This window comes from Hippoglossus stenolepis, chromosome 3 (genome assembly GCF_022539355.2).
Source record: "Hippoglossus stenolepis isolate QCI-W04-F060 chromosome 3, HSTE1.2, whole genome shotgun sequence".
Taxonomy (NCBI): Eukaryota; Metazoa; Chordata; class Actinopteri; order Pleuronectiformes; family Pleuronectidae; genus Hippoglossus; species Hippoglossus stenolepis.
Genome location: NC_061485.1, coordinates 28,064,766 through 28,086,780, shown reverse-complemented (window position 1 = coordinate 28,086,780; position 22,015 = coordinate 28,064,766). Strand labels below are relative to the sequence as shown.

Below are 22,015 nucleotides of genomic sequence, written 5' to 3'. Positions count from 1 at the left end.
GCAGTGGAATCTGTGATAAATTAGGGTAAACCCAATAAAGATAAGAGGTGCTCAGACTTACTGTGAGCAGGTTATTTTCAAAATAACATCTAAATTTAATTTGTTGCAACACTGAGGGGAAAAATAGTGAGTATTGTTTTTTTTACAGTGTGGTGTATTAAAGGGATAGTTCACGGAAAAATAAAATTCACACATTATCTACTTACCACTATGCCGATGGAGGAGTGAAGTGTTTGAGTCCACAAAACACTGACCTCTTCTTCAGACACAATAAAACAACAGAAAAAACCTAACATGCCTCCAAACTGCTCATGTGTTGTCATCCAAGTGTCCGCAAGCCCCGACATTTATATTCCACTGGAAACATGTTATGTTTTTTCTGTTGTTTTATTATGTCTGAAAAAGCGGTCGCAATTGACTTAAATTGTATTGGATTCTGCTGCAACACTGTTTACCCCTGAAACTCCAGAAGTGTTTGGTGGACTCAAACACTTCACCCACCCCTCCATCGGCATAGTGGTGAGTAGATAATGAGTGAATTTTCATTTTTCGGTGAGCTATCCCTTTAGGTAATGACGCCCTGGTCTGCTGACACTCTGACCACTAGATGGAGATGTTTCCTTATTGTTCAGAACAGAGATGATAAGAACAGAACACCAGCAAGCAGCATTGATGTACATATGTACTTTTACTGAGCCAGTGGCAACAGTTTGATCATGATTTATTGATTGGTTTATGGATATACATGTCATGTTACAGCTGAAACAGTACGTGTTGTGTGAGGCCAGTCTGGAGTTACAACAGCTGACTGAGTTTATTGCTGCACACGACACAGGAATAAGATCGCATGATTTTCACCCTGAGATAATTACAACACAGAAACATAGAAAGATATGATATGTTCAGTAATACAGTAAGGAATATGACAGGTAACACTACAATGATCATCAGTAACACTACGGTGCTACTCTCAGTGCTGAAGAGCACTTACAACACTTACATTTCATCAGGTCACATATCAAAAATAATATTTTATTACTATTAAACTGATCGTCTACATTCTTCTAACCACATGAAAAGTGGGTGTTGATTGCTGAGGCTCAGCATTAACGAAAGTGAATCACAAGTATTACATCAATAATGACTGAAATCATGTAAATGGAGATCTCTAATGTTCCTTTAATCGCTGATCATTTGGTAATATTACTTTAAATTATATATATTTCATTTAAAGTAAATGGAACTTATTTTACTCCCATATTTAGCACCCACCTGCCCGCACAAACGCACGCAAACACACACACACACACACACACACACACACACACACACACACACACACACACACACACACACACACACACACACACACACACACACACACCTTTCCTTAGATAGATGAAAGTCAGAGACATCCAGTTTCGGGGCTACACTGTGACAAGTGCCCTTAACTTCTAGTGCTGCAGAGGGTTCCAGGAATCATTGTAATGAAAACTGAGATTTACAAAGGGAGGTCAAAGAGTGGGGGTTTATAGACACTAGAGCAGAGCACAAACCACCAACCCAGACATGCCAACAAACAACTCCAGCAGACCATAGCAACACTGGTGCATTGTGGCATGAGCAAGAGTTGAGCTGAAAATGACTTTGGTTTATCAGGAAACATGATTGTCAGAGAATTTCTGCAGAAAAGCTGTTTTACAAGATACTTGAACAAGTTTGAATATGGGGAGGCATTATAAAAAGAGTGTGCACATACATTTTTTTTAGCACCATACGAAATTGTCTCTGTCATGTTGGTGTTACATAGTGCTGGTTGTGATGAACACGTATATCCTGGCTAGGAAGGAGGTGTGCGTCCCCTGCCTCAGCAGCTTCATCTCCACATCTATTAGAAAGTCTTTGGGCTCGCGCACCTTTCTCTGCAGGTAGACGGCGCCCATGAAGCTGTTTAGCTTCCTGGTGCTGAAATAGCCCTCCCCGTTGCCCTTGGTGATGCTGATGACAATTTGGTCGCCGGAGTAGGCGGGTGAGGGTCCAATTCGAAAGATCTGGGCTGGGATGATGATGTTGGTCTGGAAGCTGAGCTGGTAGTATGTGATCCGCACAGGAGTGTTCTGACAATCCAAGGAGTTGCTGGCACAGCTGGTCCGCTCACAGCGTCTGAAAATGTGAGAGAAAGAGAGACAGGAAGTGGGAAGAATGAAACAATAATTAGAGGCTTGGTATTGCCGGAACATTAAGACACGTGTTTGTAAGTGCATTTTATTGACAACTAGAGTTACCACCATGTGGTTCTATGCCTCCGTCAACCAGTGCATTTTCAGTGTACATACATTTTATTTCTAGGCTCATATGAGGTCACCATGGCCTTTGACCTTTGACCACTAAAATCTTATCAGTTCATCCTTGAGTCCAAGTGAAAACTGGTCTAAATTGGATCAAGATGTTCAAGAGGCCCAAAAATATATTTTGTGAGGCCACCCTGACTTTGACCTTCGACCTCTGACCTCTGACCATCCAAATCTAATCAGTTAATCTTCAAGGCGTTTCTTAAAATAACACCAATTCCAATCAGATCTTTCTTGAGTCAGAGTGAATGTTTGTAGCAGATATAATGAAATTCCCTATTGGTTTTCCTGATGTATCACATAAACAAGAACATGAGGTCACCGTGACCTTGATCTTTGACCACCAAAATATAATCAGTTGGTCTCAGTTCAAAAGCTTCTATCTCCTCTTTGTGAGCCCTGCTACCTACTGACCCACAAGTGCTGTTTGTATTCTCATGATGCTGGGCTGATGTATATATATGAGGCTTTGTTTGAAATATGAAGCTAAATAACAAACTACAAAGCAAAACTCACTCAATGCATCTATTTGAAATCTACTAGTATATATGATACCATATCAGAGACTTCAGTCTGCAGTGTAGATCCATTCACTTCACTACAGTGTGAGTGATGATGATGTGTGTTTGGTTGAGATACCATGTTTCATAGTGGAAAAAAAAACACACACAACTAGAAACATATGTATGAAATATAATTAAATGGGCTTAAACAATTTGCATCATGACACGACAACTCCCATAACTGCAGCCAAATCATCTTGATCGCCCCCTGGTGTAAGGTACAGGCCATAAACACGCCTCATACATGTTAGCAGATGGGACATGGACTAAAAAGTCAGTAACCTACACATTGAAAAAAGTTTTTCCAAAGATTTTTTCTGTCAGTTACGGTAGTTCTATCACACTGATGTTTTAATGGTTTTATTAGTTATTCTGTGTTATAAAACCAGGGTCAATGGGCATATTGACAGGACCTCTGCACAGTGTCTCCATACCATGACCACTACTATGCAGACTCTGGGATATTTTCACTTCATTTTCATACAGCGGGAGGAAGTGGAGCTGCGTCGTCCATCTTTACACACAGCCATTGATCACTGCTGCCTGCTGTGAGGACTCAGTGAAAACTTTGCTGATGCAGACAGGGAGCATCCTGCTGCGTGCAGGACTTTTCCAATCTGTCTTCCAATGCTCTGTGACTGCTTGTCCATTGCAGATCAGAATTTACAGCCTGGACTCCAACTTGATGCAGTGCACTTTGAAATCTGCAAAACTCACGCCAACATGTTTGGAAGCTGCTCTGATGAATTACATGAGTGGCAACTAAGGGCAGAGCAGGAAACGTTCTAATTCAGCCCCATGTCTCCATGGCTGCCAGGTCCACTTACTTCACGAGTGAAAGATGTCTCTCTGAACTTGGCCAGGCCACGTCACACCGAGGTTAATAAGGTGTGTCTTGATAACTCGGTGTGGGTGTGTGTGTGTGTGTGTGTGAGCGTACTGTTCCTGTCCACTGGAGCGCAGAGCGGGCAGCGCTGCAGACACAGCCCGAGGAAGCACCAGGCAGATCAAAGCCACCTGACTTCATCGCACCGCTCGATGGGAGTCATGTTCATTTACCAGCCAGCGTCTAAAGCTGCAACAGGTTCACAGCTAACAAGCCCTTCTGCAGTATGCTGCACTGTAACCACGTGGATGTACAGTATTTCTAATTGGAAGTGAGTGGAAACCCAACGAAATAAAACACTCCACAGATTCACGATGGTGCTTAAAGTGGAGGAATGTCAAGTTTTTCAATGCACAGGATACTTAACAATAATAATAATAATAATAACAATACACCACGAACACAGACTATAACTTAATCTTACTTCAGGGTCTGATCATAGACTGTGAATAAAGATGATTGACGTGTCTCCACTTCCTCCACAAATTAAGCCAAAACATCCCGTATACGAATGCTGCCATCTTCCTAGTCAGTCTTAAATGTCAATCATGACGTTTCGCCTTAATCAAAATCTTAAACTGCAGCCACCCACTAGGTGGCGATCAAGATGCTTTGGCTTCACATTTGTGGAGCCATCATGTCGTCAATATCTATATATGGTCTATGGCAGGGGTCTTCAACGTTTTTCAGGCCAAGGACCCCCAAGCTGATGAAGCGATGGAGCAGGGACCCCCTACTATATATATTGTATAAAATTGTGTTTTATATTAAACTGGGCCTAGTGCCATGTATAAACATAGCTACCCTGTTATTGTGCATTCAATACTAAGCTATTCGAATAATACACAGGTTCATATATTCATGTTTTTATTTTAAACATGTGCAAGGTATAGGAGCTGCAGTGTGTGCATTGCTGACTGAAAGATAACGTCTTCTGCCTCCATTTATCCGTTCGCTACAATATGTTGGATTCATGTTAATGTGTATTTAAAGACATTTAAATTTGTGGAAAAAAAATTGTTTGGGAAAAAAATAAAAAATAAAAAATATAAAAAATATAAAAAATTGTCTTATCAACCAAAAATTTCGCGACCCCCTATTGAAGACCTCTGGTCTATGGGTCTGACTTGTTTCTGCAGTGACAACATAACTCAGATAGGAAACAGGCAACATTGATGCTTTTGAAGATGCTTAAAAGAGAAATGAGACTCACGTGTCTGAAACCTTCTTGTAATTCTGAGGACAGTTGAAGGAGAGACATCTGAAGCCTCCCTGCAGGTTGTAGCAGGTCTGTGCATGTGAACAGTTGTGGGTTCCAGTTGTACATTCATCAATGTCTGGAAATAAAAAAAGAGGATAAATAAAAACTACATCAGTTCTGTTTTTTTTTATTTATTTTTTTTATTCTGAAAGCCCCCCCCTTTTTTTTTATAAATTAAATCATATAATTGAGTCATTTGTGCAAACAGGGAACTTTGTGTTTCACTTATGTGAGAAGAGGGGTGTTCAGTAACCTACAATCTTACCACCAGATGCCACTAAATCCTACACACAGTTGTTAAACAGTTCAGGTAAGTCGATATGTTTTTAATTGGGTCAAACCGAGGGGAGCTTTCCCCCTCCCTCCGGCGTCTGTGTTGAACTAAGCTAAGATAATAACCTCGTAGCTGGCCTGTAGTATCACTTAAAGCCTACAGATATAGAGGGGCATCAATATCCTCATTTTACGGTAAGTATGAAACTTCTACTGGTAGCTGCTCTTCTCAAAATGTCAAACTTTTCCTCCAGAGCGTTAATGTTAATTGCTTGGATGAAATTATGGAACTTGAACTTTGCTTGAATATGAACAGATGCATCTCGTTTCCATTGAGACATCTGCTAATCGAGACTGTGTGATATGACTCTGTCGAACCAAAATTTTTGTTCTGACTCGACTTCCATCATTTTCAACCCAGAGTTGACAGATATAAAGTGCGGTTTCTTTACTTAATCCTCTGTTTCGTTTCACAAGCTTCAGGGCCATTTTTAAATGATTTTTCACAGACACAGGAAACATGAAAGGGCCTGAATACGGTTGGACTTCCTCTGGCAGCTACAATAATCAGCTACTTACTGCATTTTTACCAGAGTTCTATTTAGTTTTTATTCCCTATAGAAAAAGTTTGAAAGCTTCTACTAAAGAGAAAACACAAAATAGAGCAGGAATGACATATTGCAGGAGTTCATGAAATCACAAATGCAAACTGCTGAGTTCAGCTGTACACATTGACATCAAGTTTACACTTTACATTTTTAATTTGATCAATTACGAGTTACTTTTAAACCTAACTCTCCAGTTTCCAAGTTGTGGCAAAATACAACGAGTGTTTTATTACTGTTACCTCACAGCAAGAGGGTTCCCAGTTTGAATCCCAGTTTGGCTGGGCTCTTTCTCCAGGCCCACAGTCCAAAGAGATGCAGATTGGGATGAGGGTTAAATGGAGACTCTGAATTGACCGTAGATGTGAATGTGAGAGAGAATGGTTGTTTGTCTCTGTAAGTTGGCTCTACGATACTAATGCGACCTGTACTGGGTGTACCCGCCTCACACCTTCAGTCAACTGGGATTGGATCCAGCAGCCCCCCCCATGACCCTCAAAGGATAATGGATGGATGGTGCCATGGACGTTGAATTATGGGAATTCAAACCTCTCAAGAAAGAGGTTCAGTTTTCTCAGTTTTATTCACTTATGTATATAAATGTTCATTGAAGCCTCACCTTTGCAGGTGCGTCCATTGGCCAACATGGTGTATCCATGAGGAGGACAGGAACACTGATAACTGCCAGCAACATTAACACACTGGAAGGAGCAGAGGTTCCCAATGCTCTGAGAGCACTCATCAATGTCTGTTAAAAAACACACACACACACACAGGTCAGATAGGAGCCCTGTGTGGAATCAAAGCCATGGTCAAATTAGCACTTTATGTGGGGTCTCTACACTTGTGTCCAGTCTGGGGGAAGAATGAAACAAGTGAGGCCCTGGTACCCCAGACTGAATAAAACTTGTGAATTCAATTCAATTTTATTTTATTTGTAAAGTGCCAAATCATAACATACATTATCTCAAAGCACTTTACATAGAAGGTCAAGACCTTAAAAACTAAAGAGAAACCCAACAATTCCCACAAGGAGAAGCAGTTTGTCGTCTGTGGAGAGAAAAACTCCCTCATTAACTGGAAGAAACCTCTAGAAGCAGACGCAATGTGGGCGGCCATCTGTCTCGACAGGTTGGGGTGAGAAGAGAAAAATGGGGAGGAGAGGAGAGGTGGGTGGAAAAGAGGGGAGAAAGAGAGATAGAGGGAGGGGGGAGAGAGAGGAGATAGAGACCAGGAACACTTGTGCAGCATCAGGTTTCAGCTCTGACAGACTAGTTGTTATAATGAAAACAATAAGACTGATAATTATGGATGTAAAGATGTTATTAATGATAGCAGCAACAATTCATATAATAATGATAATAATATCAATAATGTTAGAACATTCATTAAAATAATGTGACAAGTGTTTTTAATATACAAACTTGAAGCTGAACTTCATACAAGATGTTCTGTTTTCTCTAAATCTGAAGTGTACACAGTTATGGATGACACCAGACTACCAGCATATTTAGTTCACCCATAAATGAGCCAAAAGTACTTGCACATTGTTCCTCAATTTCTGATGCAGATTTTGCATCAATACTGGCCCACAGACTTCAGGGTGACACAACTACATGATAATGCATTTTGAGTCATGGGCCAGTAGTGTCTTTCATAAACTGTCACTTAGATCAGTTGATTTGCAACACACAGTGTAGGCCAGAGGGGGCCCCCATTATAACATGATCATGATTTGTTATGGGGCAGTTTGCAAATATTAGTGTATACATATTTATATATTATATACAATTTTCAAATATCACAAATATTACTATATAAATAACTACACTACATGTTATCAACATTATAAGCTTCTGCCATTACAAAGTGCTCTCCGAGGTTATACAAGAATCAGAATCCCTGTCACCATCAGCATCCTCTCTGAGGGGGATGTGGGGGACGTGGGGGGGACGGAGCACGTACTGGTTCTGGGGCTGAACTACCATCACTAACTGAGCTGCTGGCGAGCAGCACCGAGGAAGCAGCACAAGGTTGTTTCTGATGAAGTTTTTGTTTGGGGGGTTCGCTTCATGTTTGATATTTCTTCCCAGGGAGACAAACACGGACATGCCACGTCCTACTCTGCTTCTGATTGGCTTACTCAGATAGTGTTATCCTAACTAACCAATCACCACTCCTCATACCTAAACCAACCAAACCACCCAACAGCTTTCGCTGTCCTAGGAAAAAAAGGCTTGCAGGACACTACTGAATGATGCACACAATTTCCAACTGGCCACTGTAAGGCCGGTATTTAATAGATCCCACTTCAATCTGTTCTGGTCTGCACCAGCTGTGCCGTGTAACCTTGGCAGGAAATACCTTCACAGGTGTGTCCGTCCTCTTTCAGGTGGTAGCCTTGGCGACAGTAGCACTGATAAGAGCCGTAGATGTTGGTGCACTCCTGGCTACAGGGACTTTTGTCACATTCATTCACATCTAAGCAAAGAAGAGAAAAGACATGATTAGAATTCTCCCTGAGAAGACAGATCTCTGATATCCCACAGACAAGGGTAGAGATGTCAGATAGTTTAGAGAACTCCCAGCCACAGGTTTCTATTGGTTTCTAATAAAGATTATGTACAGTACCTCATTTGATGGCAATTTTCTTAAACAGCAGGGCACTGCAGTTCTTTGCAAACATGAATCAAAAAGGAAGAAATTGTGCATTTGACTCTTAAGGAGTGGATTAGTGTACATTAGTTGAAATAGTATTTCCTTGCAGCAATGTGTGTGCGTTTGTGTGTGTGTGTTACTCTACGTATATCTTTGTGAGGACCATTTTAAGCATAGACCCTACAGAGTGAGCACAGTTTTGGAAAGTGAGGACATTTTGACCGGTCCTCACTTTGTTTTAGGGTTAGAATTAGGTTTAGACTTAGGGTTAGGCATTTAGTTTGGATGGTTATGGTTAGGGTAAGGGGCTAGGGAATGAATTATGTAAATGAGTGTCCTCACTAGAAGTACAAACTTATAAACAAAAATATAATATAAAAGATTGTCACGCATGAACATCTGAGTCATTTTGGCATTGCAAAGATGATTGCCTGATGCCATCTGTTAATAAACTGCTTCAAGTGTCCGGAACAAATTAATCTGAAAAGCACTAATCAGCACCTAATCATGCTGCTCGAACAAACTTTCATAATAAACCGTGGGAAATGCAAAGCTTCACCTTTGGATCGTGAATAGACACATTCACACCTTGATTAAGATCCCTGGATTATAGCTGTGACAAGCGTAACCTAATGTGAATCATGCTCCTTGGTCAGCTGGGCTCCTTTAAGGCAGATGACTGACAGCACCTGAACCTGGACACCATTATGCACGCACTGTCCGACAAAATGACATTCCACCAGAAACCAGGCTTTACTGATAACAAAGACTTTCAAACGACTCATAAACACTTTCCATCATTATATGATCCCATAAAAGTCTATGCCAAGCCTGCTTTAGTTCGCCCCACGAGGAAACCTCCTCACCTAAGGTCAAGGAAAATACAACAGTCCATCTGAACAAGGTGGCATTTAAATCAATGTAAAACAAAAAAAGGAAGAAGAGAAAAACCAGCTTACCTTCACAGTTCTTGCCATCGAATGCTAGCGAGAAGCCAGCCGTGCATGAGCAGTGGTAGGAGCCTGGGGTGTTTTCACAGGTCTGGGCACACAGCCTGCCGTGATAGCGCCAGCATTCATTCACGTCTGTCAGTGCAGGAGTAAGAGCTATTAGACAGCAGGCAGACACCTCCAGGCCACTGAGGACTCTACGCCACTTCTCATTCACACACAAACACAGTGATGTGCGTGGAGACTTTTTCACCTGGTAGCCAATTTTTCATATTCCTGGTGTAATTGTGTGGGGAATCCTTTACTTTGACACACAACTGAAACCTCCTCAAGGTTTGAATGGCCAAGCCCTTCTATTTTTTAATAATTCATAGAAAATTTAATTGTCTATTAATAAAATTATCTGCACATTCATCAATAATCAAAAAAATAATACCGGCGTATTAATGTGGTGCATTTTTCATGCAGTGTTGTAAAGCCATCAGTCTGCCACTTCCTCTCCACCCCTGTCAGCGCACTATATAATGGATGCTTCCTCTTCACGAATTTCTGTGCATCACTACCCACTTCCTTATGAAATGACCAGATCTGTTTATACTAATGATGCCCCCTGAGCTAACAGGAGTGTTTCTTATGTTGGATCATGAACATTTTTCAACTTAACATTTGCCATTAGTGTGGTTAATGGAACAAAAACGACTTTGTATGTTGACCTAATTTATAATGTCATCATTGCAGTTTGTTTTTTCCTCCTGCACTATCTTGATGGACTTTCTCTTCCTCCTCCATGGTGATGGAGACCCACCCACTATAGCAATAGGAAATGTTAGTGAAGATTTTAGTATTAGGTAATTATTAATGAGTGAAGGCGGGGCAGACAAACCAGCTGTAAACACAACACTGACCTAATGTCACCGGCAACATTATCATTCATTCGGAGTCGATTTTCTTTCCACATGATGAATGTAACTCCATTACTCACTCTGCTTTTAGCTCCGTTTTGGTCATCACCAACTCAATTTGACAGGTTGCTGCTAAATGCACCACTTAGTTTACCAGTTCGTTGCTAATCTGATCTGTGTGCTGTTGTGAACAGGGAGTGTGAAATGGGTTTATCAGAGCTTTTAGCAGTGCTGTCCAACGTGACTAGTAATTGTGTTGATGAGAGCAGAGACACTGACCCAAACAACAAAGCTGTGGTCCTTAAAACCAAAAACAATAATCTGAAAGCACCGAGGTGAGGAAAATGATTTCTCCAGTTAAATCATGAAGACTGTCTTTATGACTCATCTATTAACAATTCTATCACTTACTCCTCCTCGCTTTTTTTGCTATTCAACTCACTGTGGGTGTAACACAATCAGATTTTGGCACGATATCAATAAGATAATCATGTTGTTGCTGTCGAACTTTAAATCTGTTCTCTCATTCACTGTCAGCTGTCATTTAAGTCATTAGCTACATGACCCCCGACCACTTCCACACTTCATATCCAGAGCCCAGCTGAGTCCACTCATCATCATATTCAAATCACATAATATAAAAAGATGGACAATGCATTTCCACGGCCTCTAGTCATATAAATATTAAGCTAAAATATCCTGGATACGTGTGCCACCATCTAGTACTCTTGAAGTCATTTGGAGCCAGAGCTTGTGTAGTAGTGATTGTGGGCTTTAGCTATGGTACTGAAGTCTCGCCAATACACAGGCTTAACCAATCACGAGTTGGTCTTAGCTGTCAATCATTACATTTCACCTTGTTTATATAGCATCAACTAACTATGGTTGTGTACTAAATTACTTCTGCCTCACCCCCCTCAATCAAGGGGGGGGGGGGTCTAATCACCTACGAGTCTTTAATATCTCATCACTTTGTCCTCTTGCTGTGCCTGGCAATAACAATTTGTTTAATTTGTCAGCTGAAGTCTTTCCTGATTGAACTGCACATTTGGGTGATAATTCCTTTTGGGTCCGTCACTACAACTGTCTTCTGTCACAAAAGACAAACTGAAGTTATTTTATTGATTGTTAATGTAACAAATTTGGTCAGGCAGCTTTCATTTGGCCTGATGGTATTTTTCACTGACTTACAATTATAGGACTATTACCAAGACAAAGAGGCATGGCCACCTCATCCCTGTGCTTGCCTCCCTACATTAACTCCCTGTTAGATTACACGTTTAGGCCTTAGATGGCCTCACTCCTAAATAGCTCTCAGATTGATTGACCTGCTATGTGCCCTCTTGCTCGCTGAGATCAATGGGGGAGCTCTGCTGGTTACTCCCAGGTCACAGCTTGTGACAAAGGGTGACCAGGATATTGCCATTAGAGCCCCAACACTATGGAGCTCTCTGCCTGCTAAATTTAGACACACTAAGTCCCAAGTTGTTAAAATGTTTGACATTAGCTTTTATTCACTCTAATTATTTCTATTGATTTCATCTTCTTCTCATTTTCTTTTGTTCGTTTAGATTTAGATTAACATTGTTACAGTGCTGTATGATCAAGTTTTTTATGATTATAATACTAATCATTATACCTATTCTTAATAATATTCTAAAGTTCTTATTCTCTTTTGTTTTTTGGGGATCATTCTTTGTGAATGGAGTTTGCTCAGGTGACAAAAGGTGATATAGTGAGACCTGTATGACAAATAGCTCCAGAAAAGCTAGGTTCAAAAGTGAACCTGGACTTTATATTTATTAATGGATACAATTCTAAAATACTTTCTTTATACATAATATTAAATATATTTGACCAATACTTAGAATGAAAGAGCACAGGATCAATAACACCCATTTTAACTGATATGATATTCACGGCTAAATCTTACATTGTTATTACTCTGTTTACTGAAGTTTAACTGATGGTTTTTGCATCCAGAGCACTTTGGCTTCAAAAACTGTTTAGACGATTGAACCTCCAATCTGTTTTTCATCATTTCCCAGACTTGACATTGGGATACGTACCAGTGCAGACTTTGTGGAGCGCATCATACTGGTAGCCCGTCTGACAGTCACAGCGGTAGCTGCCAGGGAGGTTGTGACAGATCTGGCCCACTCCACAGCGGTGCGTCCCCATCTGACACTCATCAGTGTCTAGACAGGCAGAGAAAGAGAGAAAGCACTTCAGCAATGGCCCACTCTGCAGCCATCTGGGTCTGTAGCCCAGGTAAACTCCCCTGCTCACTGCTCACCCTCTCTCTCTCTCTCTCTCTCTCTCTCTCTCTCACACACACTCCCTCTCTCAGAACCATCTCAGTTTTTACCTGACCTGTAAGTCTCTGCAACAGTTCACCAAAAAAAAAAGATGTGTCAGACACGTTGCTTTAATTCGACCACTATTAAAAAACACATATATAATTAAAGGTTCAGTGTGTAGAATTTAGTGACATCTATTGGATAATTTTTTATGTTGCAGCTAAATACCCCTATCCTCACCCTCCCCTTCAGTTCTCATAAAAACTCAAAAGGTTTTTCTTTCTTAGTTCTATATCTATGATAATTGAATATCTTTGGTTTTAGAGGTCAGCTTTAGATGCCACCTTGGGACCTGGGAAATTGTAATGGGTTATTTTTTTGTAGTTTGTAATAATCAAGATCAATTATGTACTAAATGTGTTTGACTTGGTTAAAGAGATCTAAATCTAACCTATGAAATACCTTAGGACAGACCTTCTTTTTGTATTTGGTGTTGTGAGAAGTTATGCCAAGCAATATTAGGCTTTTCTTCATTACTGAGTCTCTAGGAAGAAATAACATAAAAATGATCGCTAAGGGCTCCAGAACATGAGCCCTAGCCAAGTAAACCTATGTGACACATTGTTCCAACTTAGCCTTGTCTGAGGAGAGGCCCAGTCTCTGACACTAACAACCTCTGGACTAAACAAGTGGTTGATCAGTCTAAAAAAGACAAGAGTCTACAGTCACATGTTACCAGCTCTTTGAAGGCTGTACCCAGGCAGGGCAGTGTTTTGTGCTGAAAACTAACATCAGCATTCTAGTGGTATGGTCTGACCCAACTGAAAGAAACTTTTTTCCTGCGGTGTGATCACATATAAAACCATCGACACACATATCCACAGCAGATGATGCAAACAGAGCAAATGTATACATGTCTAAGCAAGTTGACAATGTTCAGCAAAAAAGTTGCGTGATGCTGTGTTCAGTCTATCAGGGTTGAGAACCAGAAACGGAGGACAAACTTACAGTCTACATATGTACATGTGGTCACCTGGAGTCGGACAATACAACTTCTGAAGCCAACTTTATATAAACAGAACAAACTAGGAAAGGGCTTGGAGCAAAATCTGTGGAACCAGTTAGCCAGTTAGCTAAACTTAACTACTCAGTTTCCAAATAAATCAAAAAACAGTCCAGCATCTGAAATCGGACCAGTAACACATGGCGAAATTTCACTGTTAAAGGAAAGCAAACATACATATATTTCTGTTTATCTTTTACCCTTAAGTTTAGCCCTTAGTTTCCCTCTTGTGGCATTTTGTTATTAAGTTATTTGATTATGTATATATTGAGCACTTCATAGCTAACACCAGGATGATATCAGGGTATTCACATCTTTTCCACAGTTGCCAGCATTGTGCGTTTATGAGAGTTTATGCAGAATCTCACCGACACACTTGGCTCCATCGGGGCTGGCGTGGTATCCGTGGCTGCACATGATGATCTTCTGCTGGCACGTGAAGGAGCCCACAGTGTTGATACAGTTAAAGCCGGAGCTGCACGGCTCACTCAGGCTCTTACACTCATTTATGTCTGCAGGAACAGAGAGAGAGTTAAACCTTACGACCGCTCAACATTATTACAGTTCCACAGGAGAGTGACTGAGGAGGTTTAATCCTGACTGACAGGTCTGAGTCTATTTCCTCAGAGTTACTTCAACAGGACGACTATGGAGTTGTGTATTTACTTGTTGGTGGCAATCATGCCTTCTCAGTGTGTAGTGGTTCCAATACTCTAGAAGGAGATTAAGAACGGTAGAAGTGTGGGTGAGAGTAGTCATGGGGATGATGGATAAAGAAACTAATCTCACTAAAAAAGCATTTGGACTTTTAAAGGCCCCATAAATTAAAAATTCATATTCTCGGTTTTAATCCGGTGTAAAAATAAATAAAACAAACAAAAACAGAATTTCTGTCGCTTCTCTTCCTTTAAAATGACTCATCCTGCCCTTAGGGGCATTAAATCATTTTGCGTCTAACGGTAATGCTTTCTGGAATTTTGAACTCCCTCCATGTGACCACAAATTCTGCCAGTTAGCGACCGGAGCACACTTTCTGAGTCCTCTGTTAAATCTGCAGGCGTAAGCGAGCGCAGACTGTCATGGCCGTCATGACTTTACATGTTGAGCTGTTGCTATCTACTGTGCTCCAGTGCTATCTACTACTGTAAACGTCAATCAATTTCCACTACAGTTCCCTCCACAGCTTTGTGTTCTTACAGGACACATGTAGATCAAGTAGAGCTCTGACGTCTGTTTCACAAGGTCATTAAATAACTAAAGAAGAACCACAAAGACAGGGAGGCTGAATTACAGTTAGTGATGTCCTTCAGCCTTTAAGCAGCACTAAGAGTCTCAGATACATCAAACTTTGATCTGGAAAAACAAGATGATTGACAGAACCTTTGTAGAAAGACTGATCAGTGCAATCTCCAGAGCAATACATGCAGGGAGTCATTCAGACTGATTCTATCTATACGTCAGACACATTATTTCCCCATTTCCAGACCATAATGTTTCTACAAACACTGCATGTCTTTTTAAGAACAGTGAGGTCTGAGTCTTTTGATATTTCTGTATAAAAAAGGATGAAAAAAGTGAAAAAAAAAAAGTTACTTCCTGGAGTCTGGTGACCAGGCAACTACTGAAATAATCCATCACATCCATCTGTTATTTTCACATCCAAAATGTATAACATTAAAAAGAAAATCACAAAAGCCTGTAACAATTAATTTAATACAATTCAAATAACCTATTGTCTTTGTTGATAACGTGTCACTGAACTATTAAAGCATATAGAATCATTTTTTTAAATAATAACAATATATCAAAAGTCAATTTGACAACATGTACAAAGACAAAGAGAGTAAATCCTGGACCCAGACACATGGCTCCAGTCATGCTGCTCCATGCCTGCAGGCTGTTTCTGAAAAACACCTCACAATAGAATGGAGGTGTTCAAAGAGGCGAAGCAGGACAAGGTGCACTGAATCTCCTCTGAAGATAATTTCTTTTACTCCACTCTCTATTAGCTCTTTAATGGTCAAGTGTAATGAGTTTCTTTTAGCCAGAGGAGAGCAGCTCTGACAGTCTCTTACCAATGCAGTTTCCATGAGAGTCCTGTGTGAAGCCGCTGATGCACTTGTGTTTGGCATTACACAGGAAGGAGCCCACTGTGTTGTCACACACGAAGCCCGTACCACAGTTATGGGTCCGCAGCACACATTCATCAATGTCTAAAAGAAAGAATAAACATGGCTGAAAACACAGGAACCAAAACAATCCACATTCTATTCCACTGTAAGAGTTTCACAGGAGCCCTCAGCTCACCAAGCTGCAGCCTCAGCTCCTGACTGTAGGTGGCACTGTGGCTCAAGCACAGAATGAACACACGCAGCATCCCAGAAATTCAAACTTTCACTCTGTCAGTGTTTAACTCCAGGAAAAATTCCCCTCCCATAAAAAGTATCACTTGTTCCAACTCTGCAAATAACAGAAGTTGAAGCAAACTTCTTAAGTGACAGTTATTGGATCTTATGAGCGATGGATATAGTTTAAATGGAAGATTCTTGCTTTTGTGCCGGGAGCCTATTTCTCTGGAGTTCATGTTATATTAGGTCCTGTGAGATTTGTCCCGAGGTGCAAAGGCAGAGGGGCATTAATTAGGAATCTCCTTTACCAATCATCATCAGAGAGACACATCGCAGCAGAGATCTCTCCTTTCTTTCGTGCAGCTAATTAGGTTCCTTTGCATGTTGGATGGTCGACTAAATATTACCTTCATTATCCAGCTACATTGATTAGTCCTCCCTGGTGCCGAGAACTGAAGACACAAGTCAGAGAGTTGGAACGTACTTTCCTGCCTCTCTGAGAGATTATCTTGTCATGTGCTGAACCTGGAGCATCTGCTGAAACACTAACAGCGCCAGAAAAATATTGATCTTAATGAAGCTGAGGTTGTCATGGCTGCAGACATACAAGCGACACACTATGGCAGGAATCGCAAAATTAAAACGAATGGAAATAGTGCGTATGATTCTCCATTTTCCTTCATTTCTACAGGCTGTTTCACAGGTTTTTGTAGTTTTCTGTAACTCATGTTGATTATATTCATCTGAAAAATGGACTGAGAGTGAAATTGAGCCTCTTTGAAATCAACTATGTTATCAATGATGCCACAGCTATTCATGATGTACTACACAGTGGTCATGTCCTCAGGGTTTGGTGAGTCATGGTGAGTGGGGCCTGTTCGGGACAAATTATTTGGGGTTTGCATTGATACAATTAGAAAGAGCGACAGAGGGGACGTGATGATAAACGACCAGAACAGCCTGTGTCTGCGTACAGGAACATTTATTAAACACAGCCTCAGTGACTTGTGTACTGTTCGCTGCTTTATCCTCTATAAACATTTGATAATCTGGCAACTATGAGGGAGACAGTCCAACACAACGCGCTTCGGCCAAATGTAAGTGTTGTGTGTAAGTGGTGTAATGAATTTGAAGGTTGTGACCACGACTTAATATAAATGAATATCATGGGTTTTAACTTTATGTACTGCAGCCAAGTACCACCAGGAACGTGTATAGGAGGAGGGTATATATTGGACTAATTTTGTTCACTTCCAACCTTCAGTGTCAATGAAAGAAGGAGCTTAATGCACCCGTCATATATCTCATGGGAAATTAAAGAGTGTGGAGGTCGAGGATGGTGTGTAGGCATACAGCAAGTTTGTGTCACGTGTCAGACCTGAATTTAACTGTTGCCATTTCACCATTGCGCTCATTTTCTAGCCTTAATTAAGTGTTAAATCGAACCTTAAAAGTAAAATCCCTAAAGAGGATCAGACCTCGCTTTTGATGCAATCAGCATTTATCCAGCATCTGCCATTTAATAAACTGTATGTACATCCGGTAACTTCCTGTCTTTTTGCTGCTTAAGTAAAAGATGGGAATAACACTCACATTTATTTAAATATTTAAAGAATGTTGGATCAACAAAACATCACATAACGTTTGAAAAAGAGAAAATCCACACACCTAAAGCTCTCGTCAAAGGATTTATTTGCAAGTGACATTTAAAGCACAAGGCTGTTCCTCAGAGTTCTGATAAAGAACAGGGTGGCCATTTTAATACCCAGAATCCACTGGTTAGAGTAACACCTGACACATATTTTTACTGATAACTAGACAGTTAATAGTTAGTATTTTTGACAGCTAGCTAGCCTGAACCTGTTATGGAATACCAACATGAGTTCTAAATGTTTATGTTTATATATATATATATATATACATGTGCGTGATGATAACTTATGATATGATTTGCTCAAAATGTATTATGGGTATTTTAGATGAAGACTCTGTTCTTCATCAGAAGTCTGAGGAAGAGTCTTGTGCTAAAAACATCAATGGTAAATAAATCCTTGAACAGGAGCTTTAAGTGTGTGAATTTTCTCTTTTTCAAATGTGATAGAGGTTTAGCTCAAAGTGTTTCAGGATTGCTTATTCAGCATGATTGTTTGTCATGTTCTTTCATGTTCTGTCTTGCTGTGTCACAGCTGGTTCGTGATGACTGTGGATCATCATATCATCATAAATGTGCCTTAAGAACATAAAACATCATTTTCTTTATTGAAACATCAGCAGTTTGTGAACAGACCAGTTGGCCTTTGGTTGTTTATCTGACTACTGAAGAATTCCACAACCTGCAGGAGGCCATTAAAGCACACTTGCTGTTACCAAGGTAACTATGGGTACAGCCAAATTAACCCTGATTGAGATTGAATGATTATTAAGGCATACCTTAACCATATTCAATTTGCTTTATTATGATTAATGAATAATACCTAACTAACCATGAGCAATTCATCCAAAAAGCAAGAATTAGAAGCAATGGCATTTAATGTAAGAAAAACAAACAAATCTTTCTTTCTTATTTCTTGTTGTTTACTTCTCAAAGAAAAACACAAACCTGTACTTCACCTCAAGGAAGACATCATCAGTATTTCCGCTGACTACGTTAGTGGCTCTGGAAATGACTGCTGGGTAAATTGCCTTAATGAAAAACGTCGGGAACAATAAACTCACCCTCGCAAACGCCGTTCCTCAGCTGGTAGCCTGCAGGACAAGTGACCTGCAGCTCGCATACAAATGAGCCCACTGTGTTCACGCAGCGCTCGCTGGGCCGACAGCTGTGGGTGTTGGTCACGCACTCGTCCACATCTGCAGGAGAAAACAAACGGTGACTGTGTGAAATGACATGGGGTGTGTATGTATGTAATTCCCCCTCCTCTGCACGAATGACACACTGATGGAGCTCAATAAATCAACACCAGATGGACCTAAGCAAATACAGTTTTGGAAACTAACAAACAAAGTTGTTTCTCACATCTAGGAGTTGGAGGCTTAGCACAATTCTGTGTTTTGCCTCTGCCTGTGTGAAAAGTGCCTGTTGGCTTCAAATTTCAGCTGAAAACACAAAGTCATTCACGTTGCACAGTCATAAATCATGGGATAGAGGTTTTCAAATTCACAGCTCATATTTTTTCTATTGTTAAAAGGAGAAGAAAAGCACTTTAGAGTTAATCATATACAAGCTGTTTTCAGATATGAAATCCGCACCGTTGGGTCCGGACTTGCCTCAGAGTTTTTCTTTCACACATGAACAGCGCAGCAGGAGATTCTCCGCTCAGTCTCACTCTGGAGTATTCAGATGAGGGGTTGTGCAGCAGGCACAGGCAGGGTCTGACGTATAAAATCTGCTGCAGTGATCACGTCTTCTTTTTAGAGCTCATTGACACCAGGACCAGCCCTAATCACAGAAAGCTCTACTGACATCTTCATCTGTGTCTTCTACACATGGCACTGCTTTTTCATCCTAAGATATTTGTATTCTTTTTGTTTTTCAGTTTTGCCTCCGTCGTGCATCAGGATCTCCTGTTGTTTTCTCACAGGCTCATTCGGAAAATTCTCCCAAGTACTTACTACAGGGCCGGAGAAAGTCTGCAGGCTGTGACTCGGACATTTGTGTTCTCACAAACATCCCCTCCGGAGAATGTGAGGAGAGTGGGCAGGTCAGTAGGGGGCACAGAGACAATATAGTTCTAGCTCACACAAAAAGGGCAGATATGTTTATGTTGATGCTAAAGATTAAAGCTGCACTAATCAATCCTTTATATTAACAATGGACCAAGTGACTGTGTGCAATGTAAAAAAATGTAACTCGCAGTGATGGACCCACGGAGAATTACAACCTGTATCTGTCCTCTTCCTTGAAGCCCAGCAACTACACAGCACACTGACAATGTGAGCAAGTCATTGTTTGTTAGCATTTAGCATCTAACAGGCCAGATGTTTTGTTTAGGAGCTGGTAAAGGCCGAAACGCGAAACCAATGTACCCAAAAACTCAACAAGAAAATTAATTCTGATGTTGTTCAGTTTGTTAGGGATGGGTTATTGACAATAGTTTGTATTTGGCATACAAAGACTTATGAGGTCAGTGATTATATGTCAATGACTTGTTCCATGATTGTTCTGCTGCCTACTAGCCAATAACATTGATTAAAACTGATCTGAGGACCACAGCATTTAGCGTCTATACCAATATTGATGTTCTCAGGTAAATGTTGAAGCTGTTCAATAAGTTCTAGCTGACTAACTAATTGGCAGCTAATCCTACAAGCTGATGATAGTGATTCATGTTTGGTCGTCGCTACAGTGAGCTCACGGAGACCTGTCTCGCTGTTTAAAGATTAAAAGAATTCAAAAGCTAGGGCTAATATGGATTGAGGGTTTTTGGTGTGTTGCATTGTGTAGTGCCAGAGTAAATATATGCAGAAAGACAGTATATTAAAATGATTTAATTGTTCTTGTTTCTTAGTATGCTTATTTGTGTCAGATAAAATACACATTTGTTTACTTTCTTATCAGTCAAACAGCAGCGTGGCTGTACACCCTGTAATCCCTGTTGATTAATGACACTTGTGGGCTCGGGCCGACACAGTGGATCCTCGGTCGTTCAGGCTCAACTTTATCAAACTGCTGCATTCTCTTATCATGCATCGCAGTGAATGGATGATTATCTGGACAAACTGATAGGAATGGTCTGGGATTATTGTGCATCTCTGTGTGTGCATGTAAAATATATTCAGATCAGAGGATCACCTCAAACTACAGACCAACTTGTTCTGGGATCACACCAGTCACCAGGGTGACAGTCTAAACCATGCATACTCATTACTACTTAACTACAATATTCCATACAGCGTATTTACATCATACCATCAGTACTCAGTAGTTATACTACATTATTTTATGAGTAGTCAGTATTCATCGCTAACTTATTACATAGTTACATTAGTAGTCATTAATTCATTGTTACAATAGTGCTGAGTACTCCTACTGCACTACTACATTACTACATTAGTCGGTAACAGTTGTGACCATGCCCACAAAATCTGTCCACAGATAGAGCCAGACAGCTGCTAAATTTCTCAAAACTGCCTCAGTACCACATTTTGCAATGAAGGCACATGCGCACACACACATGCGCACACACACGCACACACACGTACACACAAACACACACACATGAGGTATGTGAGTGAAAACAAAACCTGCCATGCTATGCGGCTGGTAAATATGACCCAATCCACAGGGAACCAGACAAAAAGGTTTTGAACAAATCTGCATGAAGGAGTCAAGGCTTACAGACAAAAACAAGAAGTAGAGGGGAACATATTCTCCTGTGTTGCCTGCGGATCTGCTGGCAGTCCCTTGTTGAAATGCCTTCCTCTCCTCTCAGAGCTTTTACCACAGGGAATCTGAATGAACTGTGTGCCTTATGGGGAGAAGGAGGAGGAAAAATACTGATCTGACGTTCTCAGCATGTACCTGGTGTGTGAGTAAAACCCTGCAGCTTTTTTCCCGTGAGGTAATTCAGCTCAGAAAACTATACAGGCGTCACCCCTCAAAGTACAGAACTTATTTAATTATATAAAACCCTCTGTGGAGCTGCAGGAAAGACATTTGTCTTACTCACTAAAATTAAGAGTTTTCCTTTTTGCCATTGTATCATTGTCTAGAGTCTACAGATGCTGTGAAGGCAGTGCACTGATGACACACTCTTGTTTTGGGGCCTGCCTTCTTAAATGTCCCAGAGAGACAGTGGTTGTCTTTGTTGTAGTGAGGATATTTTCAGGGGCACATCACACTGACTCCGCCCCGT

General features: G+C 40.7%; 1 protein-coding gene across 1 annotated transcript in view; it reads right to left on the bottom strand.

The window, feature by feature from the left end:
* Window positions 1-669: 669 nt before the first annotated feature.
* Window positions 670-22,015, bottom strand: part of fbln2 (fibulin 2) — a 74,088-nt gene continuing 52,742 nt past the window's right edge. Inside the window, exons 9-17 of the mRNA XM_035151997.2 lie at window positions 18,876-19,010; window positions 15,888-16,025; window positions 14,181-14,324; window positions 12,519-12,647; window positions 9,557-9,682; window positions 8,304-8,420; window positions 6,559-6,687; window positions 5,014-5,137; window positions 670-2,163 (exon numbers count right to left, since the gene is read on the bottom strand). Coding sequence (XP_035007888.2) covers window positions 1,803-2,163; window positions 5,014-5,137; window positions 6,559-6,687; window positions 8,304-8,420; window positions 9,557-9,682; window positions 12,519-12,647; window positions 14,181-14,324; window positions 15,888-16,025; window positions 18,876-19,010 — 1,403 coding nt within the window. The 3' untranslated portion in view covers window positions 670-1,802. The remainder of the gene's footprint in view (window positions 2,164-5,013; window positions 5,138-6,558; window positions 6,688-8,303; window positions 8,421-9,556; window positions 9,683-12,518; window positions 12,648-14,180; window positions 14,325-15,887; window positions 16,026-18,875; window positions 19,011-22,015) is intronic.